We start from the raw sequence: 15,968 nt of genomic DNA, 5'->3' as shown, positions 1-15,968 counted from the left end.
AAATAAATAAAATAAAAAAAATGCAAGAGAAAAAACAAAATTTTGAAAGAAGTGCTACTATGTGTCTCTATCTCTATTCCACGTGATAAGAAACAGAAGTAAAGATCCGGGGACACATGGAAATTACTTCTGCTTATTGAACTGTGTGCTTTTTTTCCACCAGCACAGGGAGACTAGTGCAGATGGATCAAAGTTTACAAATGCAACTTGTGCAAACAAGACCTCAGAGCTCCTTAAAGACACTATGCTAAGTGACACAAGCCAGATGAACAAGGAAAACTACTGCGTGACTCCATTTATAGGAGATACTCAGGAGTAGTCAAATTCATAGAGTCAGAGAGTCAAATGGCAGCTGCCCATGGACTAGGGAGCAGAAAAGGGGAGTTACTGTTTACAGGCATACGATTTCAGTTTGGGAAAATGAAAAAATTCTGGAGATAGCTGGTAAATGTGAATGTACTTAATGCCACTGAACCACACACTTAAAAATGGTTAAAATACACATTAAAGTACTGTGAGTAACAATATTGTATTGTATATTTCAAAATTGTTAGAAGAGAGGATTGTAAATATTCTCACCACAAAGAAATGATTAATGTATGAGGTAACAAAAATGCTTAAATACCCTGATTTGATTTTTACACAGTGAAACATGTTTGGAAACATCACACTATACTCCTTAAATATGTACCAATATCTGTCAAGTAAAAACAAAATTTTAAAATTAATAAATAATAAATTTTGTTATGCATATTTTACTTCAATAAAAAAAATAAAAATATCAAGACTGAATAAGATAGGCCAGCCTGGAAATAAATGTAACAATAACAAAAAAAAAACTTTTACTGACTTTCAAAGTCACATTACTTTGCTCTCATAAAAAACTAATTAGTTTTGAATGTATTTCTTTTTTTTGCAGTTTTTTGGCCGGGGCTGGGTTTGAACCCGCCACCTCCGGTATATGGGGCTGGCGCCCTACTCCTTTGAGCCACAGGCACTGTCCTGTATTTCATTTTTTATAAGAGTAAAACATCAATACCTTTAAAAAACAGTAATTACTCATTTCAAGGAGTACTGGAAATAGTAAATGCCATCTGTTAATTTTAATCTATTCATCTTAAAATTCTCTTCTGAATTATGATATAATCAAAATTACAGTCTCACTTATTCTTTGCCAGTTAGTTAGTCACCCAATATTTATTAAATGCCTACTATGTGCACAGGTATATAATTTTCCTGCAATGGTGCAACACAATTTATCTCTGAACAGTCCAGGGGAAAAAAAGTTAACTGGGAAAATGCCTACTCCTGTGATTTTGTGTCACCCCCATGATGGTTAATTTTGTGTATCAATCTGACTGGGTCCAACTATTTCATTAAATATTATTCTGAGCTTGTCTGTGAGAGTGTTTGTGAATGAGATTAAGATTTGAATCAGTACAGCATGTAAAGCACATTATCCGCCCTAATTTGAGTATGGCTCATACAATTAGCTGAAGGCCTGAATAGAACAAAAGTCTGACCTGCCTCCAAGTAGGGGTAAATAACTCCTCCTGCCTAACTGCTTCAGCTTGAACATGATTATCCCCCTCCCTGTGGCTCTCCCTGGAACTTGAACCCACCAGCTTTCAGACTAAAATTTACACCATCAGCTCTTCTGGTTCTCAGTATTTTGAACGTTAAATGGAACTACACCTTCAATTGTCAACTGTGGATCTTGGAACTTCTCGGCCTCCAAATTAGCATGAGCTAACTCCTTACAGTACATCTCTTGATTTTATTTTTATATATGTGTGTGTTTGTGTGTTTATATAATCTTCTGTTGATTCCAGCCAATATATCAGAAGTGAATGTAAATGAAGCAGAAAGAGTTCCTGAACAAATTCAGTGAATTGGATCCCAATAAATTTCACTATCTCCCTTGAGCAAGCTAGAAAAGACTAAAATAATAAATAAAGAAATAAAAGTAATTAATTAAAATTAAAGACAACGAATATAGTCATCCCTCAGTACCCATGGAAAATTGGTTCTAGAATCTCCCTCAGATACCAAAACCCACAAATGCTCAAGTCTTTTACATAAAATGGGAGTAGCAGTTGCATATAACCTACACACATCCTCTCATACACTTTAAATCATGTCTAGATTACTTACTATGCCTAATACAATGTAAATGTTATATTACTCATTGTTATATTGTTGTTATATTGTACACTAGCTTAGAATTACTCAGTAATTTATTAAACCAGCACTTTGAGTATTCTGAGGGTAAGATGCCAGATACCAATGGACAACTGTATACACTTAGATATATCTATCATTCCCCCACTGCCCCCCAAAAAAAAAAAACTGAAATGCTAAAGCAAGAGGCAAATACAGAAACTGAAGAAATCAGTACAGCCTGTAAAGGTAACATCTATACCCAAGCCAGATGTGACCAAAACAAGCAAACTAGCTATATCAAAAGTGAAAAAAGTATTCACATTCACAAAAAAGTTCACTAAGCACCACAAACAAAATTAGATAACATAGTAAGCAGTCATAGCAGCAAGGTGAATAACACAATTTTCTGATCCTCAAGGAATTCAGTCTCTAGGGTTGTATGACAAGTAAAAACAGTAGTCCCTCCGTACCCTCAAAGGATTCCAGGACCCTCCAGCCCCCACAGATACCAAATACATAGAAGATCTACTCCCAGTTATAAATCGCGTATTATTTGCATATAATCTATGCACACCCTTCCAAATACTTTAATCATCTCTAGATTACTTGTAATACCTAAAATAATGTAAATGGAAGGTAAACAGTTGTTACCTTAGGGAATAATGACAAGATAAAAAGTCTGTACATGTTCAGTACACATGCTACCATGCCCGCCTTTTTTCAAATATTTCAATCTGAAATTGGTTGGATTCATAGACATGAAGCCTACAGGCACAGAGGGCAGGCTGTGACTGAAGTAAAGCGTGCACGTGCTGAGTTTGAGATGTGTGTTGAATGCGATGGAGAACAGGTGGGGAGGAGCAGCTTTCAGGGGAAGGGGGCAAGAGTTAAATTTTGAAATGTAAGTAGGAGTTCTTTAGATAAAAGATGGAAGAATATGATGACTTGAGAAATGTAATAATTATCAAGTAATAACCAAAATATTATAATAAAAGAAACACTCCTATACTGATAACTCATATCTGCTAAGATTTAAAAAATAACTCAAATACTTAATTTAAATTCAAAGACTTTAAAGGGTAATCAAATTATCAATATAAAAGAATTGGCACAAGTTAAGTAAAATAATTCTATGACATTTTATAATAATCAGTTATACGTTTAGAATTGAAAACACTTCTCTTTAAAGACAGCAGACTTCATTTGACTCAGAAAGACAATGACTCTTTATTTCATTAAAGATTTCAAATTCCAGACCAAGATGCTTAAATGAGATTATGCAGGTCCTATGCTTACCACAGTGCCAGACATGTATGGATTCTATCACTGTCATCATCATCATCATCAAAGGTAATAGCATATTTTAAATAGCAAAAACTTTAGAAATGTAGACTAAAAGATATAACTTTTAGTCTACTAAGCAGTCCAACTCTGGATAAATCATTTAACCTCAGCCATAGTTTTTATTATATTAAAATAAATCTCTAGTTATTTCAAAGGAGTTGGGAAAGGACATTAAAAACATAAGGTATGAACCCAAATCCAATCTATAAATGCCAATTCCCTTTCTAAATGTGGAAAAAATTAATAACAGTAGAAATGTGTATATGTACATATGCATTACGTATGTGTGTGTATATATATACATTTGTATATACACACCATCACATACACCATCTTTAACTCAGTTGCAGATTATTTCTCTCAGAAAATAAAAGTATTTGCTAAAGAGAACTATATCTAGATTGGCATTCCCCCCAAATTTGCTATTAATCAATGTTTACTTTAGTAAATAGCAAGAAGAATCACAATTACTGAAAATTACCCAGATCCTAGTATAATTCCTTCTATAACTCAGTTGTTTAATTCAAGTAAATGTGACATAGATGGTGGTTCATCTAATAACCACAATACACAACAAGAAAATCACCAAATCTACTTTTTGTATACATTAATGTATACTACTACTCAGGTTTCAAGTAATATCTACAGCATCTACATTTTACCTGGTAAAAAGGTATAAAATTTAAAGCCAGTTGCCATTTAGAATACTGCATAACCAATTATTCCCCAAAACTCAAAAACCGTACACAGTATAGCTCTTACTAAGTCACTTTTGTATACAAATCCATTAAATTGTCCTACATTCATTTTTATTTCTCTGAACAGCTTCCCCTGAGCCCTCTAGGGGACGCATTTCCTCCCACAGAATCAACCCACTGACACTGTCTGGCTCCTCCCCTTCCAACATCATCTCTTCATACAAGCTGCGTCTCGTATGGTTTCTAAGTACTACTTACATGGGTTCAGTAATGGGAAAGAACTCTAGTTTTCAAATCTGAAGGTTTGAGTCCCAGCTGTGCTACTAACTAGTTCCTGCAGCTTTAGTTTCTGCAACTATAAAGAAGGAATGAATGGTATCTATGAAGATTATTCTGTTAGATAACACATAAGTGCACGCTAAACAGTTAAGAGCTATTAAAATATAAGCTGTTATTTTCTAAAATAAACTGATCACAAAATAGTTTTTCTCCACCTTGCCCTATAGAATTGTTACCCAAGTATCTTCTAAATATTTATGTAAATGCTCCCAGAGGGAAATATTATTGGCCTAAGATCACCAATGTCTTCCTACATCTATCCAGGAAATTCAAGAATGTGAGGAAAGGAAGAGACGGAAGGTATTCCTGGCAAAGGAACTGGTGTTATATCATGCCTGTCCCTTCCCCCAAGTTCCCATCTTCCTCACTCAAAGAAAAAAAATTAGGAAAAACTACCCAGAGAACTGTTAAAAACTAAGCAGATCTCCTATGTTTCACCAAGAAGACTATCTCAGATCCAGACCCCCTCCCCAACAGGTCATCAGGCTCAGGTACTCCAAGCTAAAACAAGGCAGCTCAGTTTTAGTTAGGTCACTATTTTTTTCTTATCAGATGATCCTCAGGACCAAGACAAGAATAAAATTAACAACAGTTACTAAGTTAGTTATATACCAAGCACTTTATATATATTACTCACTTACTCTGTACAACCTGCTTATCTACCTTCTAAGGTAGAGTACCTTCTTTAGCTAAGGAAACAAGCAGGAAGTTTTCATGGCTGTATGCTATTTTGTATTATTGATGTAAAAAGAGAGTTATTAACTCTTTTCTGCTGTTGAGCATTTAGGTTGATGCCTACTACGCTACATCATAAAAGTACAAGTAAGTCTCTACCTGTTTACAGGTAATTTTTCCTTAGTCTAAGGAACTAAGGACTAATGACACGAAGCTCTTTAAAGTTTCTGACACACACCAGTAAAATGTCATTTAAAATAGGTACAATGTCCATCAACAGCATTTAAGATTAGTTTAGCATGCCCTAGCAAACAATGGCCATTTTTTGTAATTCTTTTTTGTGATATCTGTTACCTTACTCAGTGAAGGTGAACTTTTTATATTTCTTGAAATGTATCAAGTCCCTTAACAAGTAAATGTTTTTCTTATGGTCTTCCCTGTAATACTTAACATCTAAGGCTTCTTAAAATTTTGCTTTAGAATATTAGAGATCGCTGGGGTATAACAAGATAGAAACCCTACTCAAACAGGAAATGTATTAGCTTGTGTACTGAAATGTCTGGAAATACAACGCACTGGACGGGCTCCAAAAGCACCATCGACAATCTATCTCTTGGTTCCAGGTGCCTCTGAGAGAGCACCATTCTGAAGTAGACTCTGCCTTCACGGTGGCAGACTGCCAGTCAGTTCAACTTACATTCTCACTTTTTTAGCAACCCCTGTGAAAGCACCTTCTTTCTAAAAAAATAATAATAATAATAACGGAAGTTATCAAGCTGTCTCAGAAGTACAGCTAGATTTTAAAACCAGTATCTGTTATTGTTCTCTGGTCCAGGAAAGCAACAAGGAGTCCTGGGATAATAATCAAGAATGAAGAAGAGGTAACTCCCCAAAAGAGTATCAAAAACCTACAACTGTTAACAGTAGAAAGAACAGATATAAGATAGCCCAAACCAATGGGAATCTATAATATTCTAGCCCTTGGCTGCCCATCTGTCTTACACACTCATTTCTCCCATATATAAAACTATTTAAATACCCATGTTAAACAATGTCACTGTGTTAGCCACAACACAAAATATACACACTACCTCACCATGGGGTTAAAACAAAAGCAACAACAAATCTCAAGTTACTTCACCCAGTCTGAAATTTCTGTGATAAAGATATCCTTCTTGGTGGTATCTCCTAACCAATAGTATATAGCTACGTAAGTTTAACTATGCTCCTAATAACTAACATTCAATAGTCAAAGAACACAATAATAAATCCACCTGGAAGAGCGGAGAAAGTAAAAGGAACCACGGTCTCTAATTCAGAGCATAAACCATGTATTACTGGTCAGAATAGCAAGAATGCCCTGTCCTTACAAATGGAGTTCCCTGGTTAGACAATATTAAGGATGCATTCATTGCTACTATCTCAAAAGACTTCACTTGTCTATTATTCTCCATGCTGTACAAGATTTTCCTTTTAGCAGTTATATTGCTTAAGCTTAGAATTGCTGTAGAAGAAAAATAACATAGGCCTTTGTTTACTGGGCATGAGGTTTCCCTGAAAAGTACAGCTTCCCTAAAGCCTTAGTTTTTGGTCAACGCACCTCAATCCACAGGTTGAATCAGCAACCAAAACAAGAGATCTTGTCAGGACACAGTAAACAGATATAGGTTTCACCTTTTAAGTTACAGGCTTCCCAGTACTCTATCCCCTTAACCCTCAGCTTAATAATCTTCCTTAAAGGAATGTGAAAAAATAAAGTAGGTGAGGAGGCACAGCTATTCTATTACTTGTTTCTTGGTTGCTTCCTATTTTAAAGCTCTTTACAACTGGATTCCATCATTTTGGTCAGGTGGATGGAGCACACTGCAAGAGGTGCTTGGGAGAAGCTTACAGAACAAAACTTTATCTCGTGCTTTCCTCTTACATGTATCAACTTTCCTATGGGATAAAAAGTTGAGTCCTTACAAAAAGCAACAAAGCTCAGATATGATTTTCTACTATCATGAATGGCAGCTACAGGCAGAAAGAGCCTCTCTTCTTGGAAAGATTGTATTTTCTTTCCTTTCTGCTTTGAAGCACACCATCTTAAACCAAAGTATTGCTCTCTTACTAGATATTGTCAAGCTCCAAGAAGTAGCCAAAACATTCCAACATCCCTAAAATTCCAACCTCAGTAGTTCCATGCGCAAAGATAACACTGACGAATGTTTAAACAGCTACTCTGTATGTAATTCTTTAAGAGGAATTGCTAGGGGACAACAAAAATCTTCCTTGCTTTGAACTCCATGTCAACATTCAAGGTCTATTAAATGCCTCATACTATTTATTGTCTACGCTAGTGGGGATCCTTTCTGTTTACAAGTGACAAAAACCCAACTTACACTGATATGAAACAAATAACAATAAAAGCAACAAATTTTAAAAGAATTTAACTGAAGACATTCACCACAGACACAGAGAACTCTTAAGAGTTCCATGAGAATCAAGCTATTTTTCTCTGTCAGTACCACGCGCTAACCAATTGTGCCACTGGAGCATTTCAAGCTATTTTTCTCTTCTGGCTTCACACTTGGTCAAACTCCAAGACAGACACCTACAACTGTAGTCTAAGAATCTGCTCTTTCAGCATCTTCATTAGGCAAAGTTCCGGCACAAGTTGTGGAACCACTCTGGGGCTTCCGGTGGGTTAAATATTTGTCCAGGAACCAAGCACCATGATTCTAACCAAACCTGAGTTGATGCTCAACCACCCAAAAAGGGTTAATCCACCTAAACCAGATGAATTAAGAACATGCAATGAATAGGGAACTCATCAAAAAAACTGAGGTACTGCTACGAAAATGGAAAATGTATGTTAGACAGAGGCAACAAGAGGTGTCTACTATTCTTGGTAATATGACAAATGCTAACAATATTTTTTAAATTTCCATTCAATGAATTATGTACTTTGTTAACAACATGAATTTTGTTATGTGCTTATATGTGATCATACATTGAAAAGTTTTTACCAGACTCTTTCTTATTCTCAGATGTTAGTTCAAAATAGCGTTTACATATATAGTAACGTTTAGCATATATAACATCATAAATATTCAATAGACACTTCTAGTTTTAGGAATAAACAATACATTAAATTTATCTCAATCTCATTTATTTGAGGATTCTGGTCCTAGACCCTACTGCTGACATAACTTCAGAAACTGGTCCTAATTATTACTGCTGAGCAATGTTGTACTACATATTCAAAATATACTTAACTTATCCAAGAGCTAGAAATACAGAAAGTAAATATACATAAGATCAGTCCTTTTTTAATTAAGTTTAAGTTAAGTTCTTGTGCTCATGGAGTTCACAGGGAAAACACACATAAAACAACTACAATACCAAAGAGCAGTATGTGATGCAAAAGAGATATGCTGACAGTGCATAAAGAGAAATACACACAAAACATAGAAAAATCTATGGAACTGGCACGGGAAAATGTTTTAAGTAAATGGTAAAAAGTGCAGATGACTGAATTTTTGATAATACAGCTACATAGGTGATACAAAAAGGGGGCTGGTTCTGCTAGACCCAATGAATTACTTTAAACTATGGGAAAAGGATAGCAGAAGAGGAAAACTTGAGATACTTTTAATTAACAGCACAGTACTGCCAAAAACTGACTAGCAGTATACAAAACATTAAAAATTAATATAATTTATCAGACTAATTATAAGATATTTGCTACTTTAGTATCATTATATGACTAAATTAATATTTTTATGGGAAATCTCAAAACTGCTTAAGATATTGAAACTCCTAGTATTTACATATGCATCCTTAATATTATTTTCTACACCAACTGCAAGAAAAAATATTTATTGAAACTAACAGGAAGACTTCCATGACAATATAAATTAAAATGCAGGAAATTGTTTTAATACAAATAAATGTGGTTTCATTAGTATTAAGTACTTCTATGACTCCAAGATGTAACTGTAAAAATTTTTACAATTTTAATTCAAATGCAGAATATACCTTTTGTTTGTGAAATTCTAAATATCTCTAAAATAAAATAAAGCTGAAAATAAAAAAAAAAATCCAAGGAAGTTACTATCATATTCAAGTACAAAAAAAAAATCTTAAAATTTCCCTTTTAACAAGAATGTCATGATCCATATGCCAAGAAGAAAGAAACTTAGTAACCCACAAACCCCCTCAAAGTTTCTTGTTATGCTTTCAATACAGCAAACAGCATGCCACTCAGAATGTAAAAAGATAAAATTATCTGAGGAAATACCATTTACTACAGCAAACGACATATTGTTATATTTCACAGTAATTCACAAAAAAATCTACAAATCCATGAAAATTTTTCATGAAAAAGTCATACATTCAATAATTTGTGAAAAAGAAATCTATAAATTAATAATTAAATTCTGGAATCATAATTACATAATTACACTACAGAAGAAAGAAAGCTATTCAAAAAAACCTATGAATTCTTTCATAAAGTAAATATAATCCTTTATATTTATCTTTTAAAAAATATATTAAAAATCTGTGATTAAAAAGTTCACATTATAAACAAAGATAATGTTTTAAATACACAGCATTTACTTTGAGGAAGTAAAAACTTTATATATTAAGTGTTTAGAAATGAAGCAATAGATTAAGCATTACAATATTCCTGCCTTACAACTGAAAAAAACAATAAAATCTCCTTTCTATAAACTTATATTATCACATTAAGTAATTCCTCCTGAAGCCAAAGTTAGTTGAGGATCAGTTTATTTTATTAGTAGAGCTACAACTAGAATCCTTGATAATACTCTCATTATAATGTTATTCACAAACTAATTTACCCATCTCCCTGACACTATCCATCCACATTTGAATGTTTTAAGTTAACCATATCATTATACAAATTACATGTACCTACGATTGAAATCATTCATTTTATTTCACATTACATTGGTGATTCTTCACCAAACTCCCATAATCCACCTAAATGGTGGAATGGATCTTTACCTTTGGGAAACAAAAGAAACATTATAGCCACAGCTCTGTTGAAGAGATCCTATTTTTTACTACATGCTTAAACTTCGCTCTGCAAAACTTTCAATTCTTTGGGCAAGGCATGTATGTGGGAAATAGCACCTAAAATCCAAGCATGTAGTACTAGTAGTCTCATATTATACTACGAAGAAAAAAATGAACAAGAAAAAAGAAAAAAATGTATATTCACAAAGGTGACTGAGACAAAGCATTGTTTAAGGCAGAAACTCATTTCCTTCTGAAGTTTTATAGTTCTCCTTTCTTTTGTGTGATACGGGGCACCCTGAATAACATTTCACTATTTCACCTAACATTTCTATTTAATGGTTTAAATTAAAACTGAAAATTTTTTAAACTAATTTTCAAGATAATAATAGAGGTTTCCAACTTCTCACAAGTCACTAAGTGTCCTAAATAAATGTTATTTATTCCTATTAAATAAACAGAATTAAGTTGTATAATTATTTCTTAAATACCTAAGGATTCCACATATTTTTGAGAATCAGCTTAAATTTTCACATGGCATTTTCATCACGAATATACTGGAACAATAATTATAGCCCTCCACCTACAATTCGAGAGATACTACACTTCAAATAACTAACTCATATTCCATAATCAATGTAATTAACAACTTAATAATAAATAGCTCCTTCTGTCATTTTTTCCCCCAGAAGTTTCCATTTAAAAAATCGATTGCATTCTTTTAAATATACACAAGAAATTTTAAAACTAACTTTTTTATTCCAAAAGTCACTGCAGTTACAAGGTCTTAAGAGGATTTGGGGATATACCATTTCTATGTTATTTCCACTGACTATAAACTGATGCTAAAGTTCCCTAAAATAATGTCTGCATGTAAAGACTTTAAGCCAGAATTTCACTGCACTGAAGAGTTAAATTTCTTCTTTACCTCAAGAGAAATATTTCCCTTCCTTTCTTAGTATACTGTATATCTAAAGAACCCCATCTGTTAACAACTAATTCGGCATACATTGCTACTGCTGCAGAGTCCAAACTGGTTATACATTCAAATCAGTTTCCAGGTTGTGAAAGCTCTAATGCCTCTTATCAGGTTAAAATGTATTCAGTAAGCATACAAACACTTACTAAAATAGCCTAATATTAGCGAGTGTAAAAATAGTATTGGTTAGATAAAAACTGGAAAAACTTAAAATGTGTGCCTTTAAATGTATTACCTGCTAACTTACTAACATTTTGAGATTCATCTCTTTTCTTTTAAGAAGAAAAAAAAAAAGGCAAATACTGACCTCCCATTTGAAGATAGTTAAAATTAAATCTCTCAAGACAGCTGTATTTCTAGTAGTGCATTTTAAAAAGGACTTGGTTATATCTATGTGATGACATTTCCCCCAGACTTCCATAGAGTTTTTATGGTAATTTATTTGAAGGGTATACAAAAGCACAAAGAGGTGTTTTTGTATTTAAACAGTAACCAATGCATAAGGACATATAATCTCCTATCTTTAACTTGACAAACTAGCAAAAAAAAAAAAAAAAACAGCTTCAACTTTTCTGTGAATTTAAGAGGCTCATCAACCGTAGACATTATCTAATCCACATGTCAGGACGTCTCTGATAAAGCTGCAGCTTTCTTTCAGTTTTCCGATAAATGAAATAAAAACAATTGCTTTGCTGAAAACTCAGACTGCATGGGTGTTATAAAACCCCGTTGCGAGCATATTTTTATATTCCTGTGACTCCACACCAAATACAATAGTCAACTGATTGCTCTCGATTTATGCCTTGCCTTCCAAAACCCAACCTTACCGTATGTCAAAGACTTCTGGTTATTGCAAAGGAAACTATATAAAAAGCTTTGCTGCATCAAAAACTCCATTTATAAAGCACTAAAAATGAACTACTCTTCATTATGTTCAATTTATGATTCTCCTCTACTAATTTCTTTCCATTTCTTCCCCTGACATCTTCAAGGCTTCTCAGCTTCTCTGTAGATAGCGCAAAACATTAAGTCATACACAGTTCTGCAGTAACTCTTTCTTATCATGAAAGGAACCAAAATCTAGGGCTGCCTTTAAATCCTTTCTTTTACTCTTTATCCACATGCCATGCTCCTGAAGGCAACCATAGAAACCAACCTGTATGATTTGGTGCCCTCACATTTTTACACCTCGTGTGCTCAGAAAACAACTAAGAAATCAGCATATTCAGGGCAACATTACAAAGAGCGGTAGGCTGCCTAAGAGGTGGGGAGGAGAGATATGGCCACAACGCTCTCCATCGTAGCCTTGTAATAATTAAAGACAGATGCAAAACTGCATCATTTTCCTCCTCCTTCGAAAACATCACACCCCAGCTGCTCAAGCTGAAAGCTAATGCGCGTCTCACATTTCAGTAGCACGGGGGAATTCAGGCTCCAGGGGCAAGGCTGTCATCCTCCTCGGAGGGCCAAAGAGCGACACCACTGACAATTAAGTGTGGGGGACAGAACCCCAGGGAACAGGGGCCTCCTCATCCTCTAACTAAACTCTAAAGTGCAGCCAAAAACCTTCACGGCGAGGACTGATTTACTCGTCGGGAGAAGTGATAAGAAGCAGTGTTAAGTTGGGCACTGCGCTCAGGTGGCAGGAGAGGAGGGAGGTGCGGTTGCTCTGGCAGCGCACCGGCAGGTCACCCGCTGGGCAATACCGGCTGGAAGGTCTGTGCTCCCAGGGACACGCTGCGCGTGTGACCCTGAGGGTGGCGGGGTAGGAGCGCGAGGCGCTGGGGAGAGAGGCTGTGGGGGCTGGGGAGGCAGACGGGAGAGCACGCCTGTTCCTTACCAGGTTGAGCACCGTCTCCACGATGTCCCTGTTGCTGACCTCTCCGACCTGTATGAGTCCAATCAACACTGCGAATTTCATCCGGATGTTGCGGATCGGCACCGAAGGGTTGATCATCCCCGCGGGGAGCACCACCGAGCCGGAGCCGGAGCCCAAGCCGGAGCCCGACGCTCCCCTCAGCTCCCCCATCCCGCTGCCCCCTGCGCCGCCGCCGCCGCCGCCGCCGCCGGCCCCGACGGCAATGAGTCCCCCGGGCTGAGGCTCGAGCCCCGGGCCCGGGCCCGGCTTCTCGCTCGCCATTGGCCCCCCTCCTGAGGAGAAGGGAAGAGCAGCTGCGCCGCCTCCGCCGGGACCGTTATACCTGCCGCGGCCCCCGCCCCCCGGCCGTCGCCTCGGAGCCCCAGCATCCACCAGCGCCGCGGCGCCGGGCCCGCTCCCGCCTGCGCCTCAGCCCGGCCCGCTCCGACGCCCTCCCCGGCGGAGGCGGTGGGGGACTCGCAGGCTGATTCCCGGTGGCGGCGGCACTGCTAACCGCCGCCGGGCGAGCGGCAGTGCCCGCCCAGCAGCTGTGCCGCCGCCGCTGCCTCTTCTCTCTCCCCCTCCCGGTCGGTCCGGCCCGGCCCGCCCCCCGCGGAGATGCTGCTGCTGCCGCTCCGAAAAAACCTCCGGCGCCAGCAGCTGGCCGCGGCGCTGGCCGGTGCTAGAGCTCAGGCTGAGGCCGACGCTATTGACGCTGCTACTGCCGCTGCTACGAGCGCCACTGTTGTTGTGAAGCCCCGACGCCGCCGCTCACTCCGCCATGTTGCCGCCCCCTGCCTGCGGTAGCGGCCACTGCGCCTGCGCAGAGCCTCCGGGGGCGGAGCCCTCGGTGCACCCCCTCTTTTGCCCTGCCCTCCTCCTCTTCCCACCCACCCACCCGGACACCCCTAGTCCCTCCCCCAGCCACCCTGAACGGATAGACAGGTGAGCAGGTGCATGGGGACTGCTGCCAGACACTGGGGCAAGCTGGCAGAGGCGGGGCGGGTAGTGGCTTCCTTGTGGTTTTTCCCTTGAGGGTGCATTCTCCCCAGGGGGAAGGACACGGTGTGCGTGTCTTGCCTTCACCGCCACCTCCTCCTCCTTTCAATATCCTTTTGCTAGGAGGAGGTTCATCCTCTTCGTTGTTGCATTCAGCGGCTGCTACTGCCAGTGCCACGTGCCTTGTAGGTCTCGGGGAGTGGCAGATGACCTCTTAATGCCCCCTCTTCGCCCTACCTCGCAGTCCTGTCCGCCTGCCCTCCCTGGAATTTCCTAAAGAAAAAGTGGCTGGCAAAGCAGAAACAAACGCACCGGGGGAGAACGATCCTTCATTGTTGGGAGAAGGATACAGATGGGAGAGTAATAGTTCTTTTTCTACAGCCATGAAAGAGGCTGACACCTGCACACTCAGGCACGACCTAAAATAGAACTTGTCAAACAGTGATCCTCTCTGGGTCAAGCTCGCAGCAGCAAACAGCTCTTGAACTCACCTCCCAGCCTAAAAAGGCTGCACTGTGCGACACCGCGGGACAGTTTGGTGGGAGGGACAAATCTCACACTTTAAGACTCTGATGGTGCTCAGGTCTGATGCCAATTAATGATGCTTCCCCTTTCATAGGGACGTACAGTTGGGAGGAATTTTTTTAATTATCTAAAAACACGCGTGATTCTCACTGCCATCCTTCTTCTGTGAGAAAAGTAAATTTCTGTGTCTGAACAGAGATGCAAAAATAAAATAGCTTTTAATATTTAAAAGTAAAATGTACTCAGTAATCTTGCTGCTGGTGTTGAATCAAAACTAAATAGGCATGACTGCTGGTTTCGTCCTCAAAAGGAAGGATATACTTTTCTTTAATATTTTATGGGGTCTGCCCTTTTCAATAAAGATAAATTACAAACCACCAGAAATATTAGGTATCTTGAGGTATATTCAAATCATTTCAATTGTCAGTTCAAATGAAAAAAAGTCAATATACAAATTCATCATAATCATGTTTATTATTACTCATGTTTAATTAGACTTGCTGGTCAAGTTAACTCCCAGGATATAGGAATATGATAAAATTCCATAGTACCATAAACTATAGCAAAGTTTCTCTAAACCTATGCTTAGGATTAGCTCTTGGTTTTGTTTGCTTGTTTAAACTTTCACTGAACTGGTTGAATTATGAAAGCAATTATGCAAAAATTTCTCCAAGAAATGGTAAGTGGTATATCCATTTAAATTAAATAGCAATGGAATTATAAAATGCTAGGTCAGTTGAAACTGTATGGGTAATTTACAAAACATACAAGTCTTACAAGTGTAACTTGAGATATACAGTAATTGAAAACTCCTATAACAATTATGTCCACCCACAGAATTTTTGTCTGTCCCGAGTGCGTATCATCTACTTTTAGGAGCACTGTTTCATTTGCAAATTTAAAATGGTACATCTTTTCTAAATACATAAATCTAGACTGAAAGGTTGGCACACTAGGTTTTTCCCCCCACTGTGCATATATGTATATGGCCTAGGTTCTACCTCTTGCTATTTTTAGACTTCTTGCATGAGTGCTTTGAGAGACAGTGACAACCTGAACTTTCTGTTGCCTTTCTGAATGAATAGCTTAACATCATTCTAGCATTTCCATTCAAATCCTTCTTGTTTTATTCTTAAGCAGTATGTGTGTGCATTTTGGTTTGTTCGTTCTTTAATGGAGATAGGGAGTAGGTAAAGAGGATATCACTATTCAAAGCAGAAAAACCTCACTTCTTTTGCATATTAATTCTACTTCAGAGATATTTAAAAGAGCTTAACAAATGAAAAGGTTTCTCCAGTAGACTGTCAGCTCCTCACAGGTGGTATTGTACTGTGGGAAGTATATGGGGTTCTGAATCATACTC

The 15,968-nt window shown here is 37.9% G+C and overlaps 1 protein-coding gene across 3 annotated transcripts in view; it reads right to left on the bottom strand.

Annotated features, from left to right (window-relative positions):
* The window catches only part of NBEA (neurobeachin), a 754,735-nt gene extending 740,859 nt beyond the window's left edge, over positions 1 to 13,876 (bottom strand). For all 3 annotated transcript variants that reach the window (XM_053563534.1, XM_053563535.1, XM_053563536.1), the window contains exon 1: positions 13,064 to 13,876. In XM_053563534.1, coding sequence (XP_053419509.1) covers positions 13,064 to 13,363 — 300 coding nt within the window. In that variant the 5' untranslated portion in view covers positions 13,364 to 13,876. The remainder of the gene's footprint in view (positions 1 to 13,063) is intronic.
* Between the last annotated feature and the right edge of the window lie 2,092 nt (positions 13,877 to 15,968).

Source organism: Nycticebus coucang, chromosome 15, assembly GCF_027406575.1.
Source record: "Nycticebus coucang isolate mNycCou1 chromosome 15, mNycCou1.pri, whole genome shotgun sequence".
Lineage (NCBI taxonomy): Eukaryota > Metazoa > Chordata > Mammalia > Primates > Lorisidae > Nycticebus > Nycticebus coucang.
The sequence above is the reverse complement of the archived record's forward strand: the minus strand, read 5'-3'. Positions and strand labels throughout refer to the sequence as shown.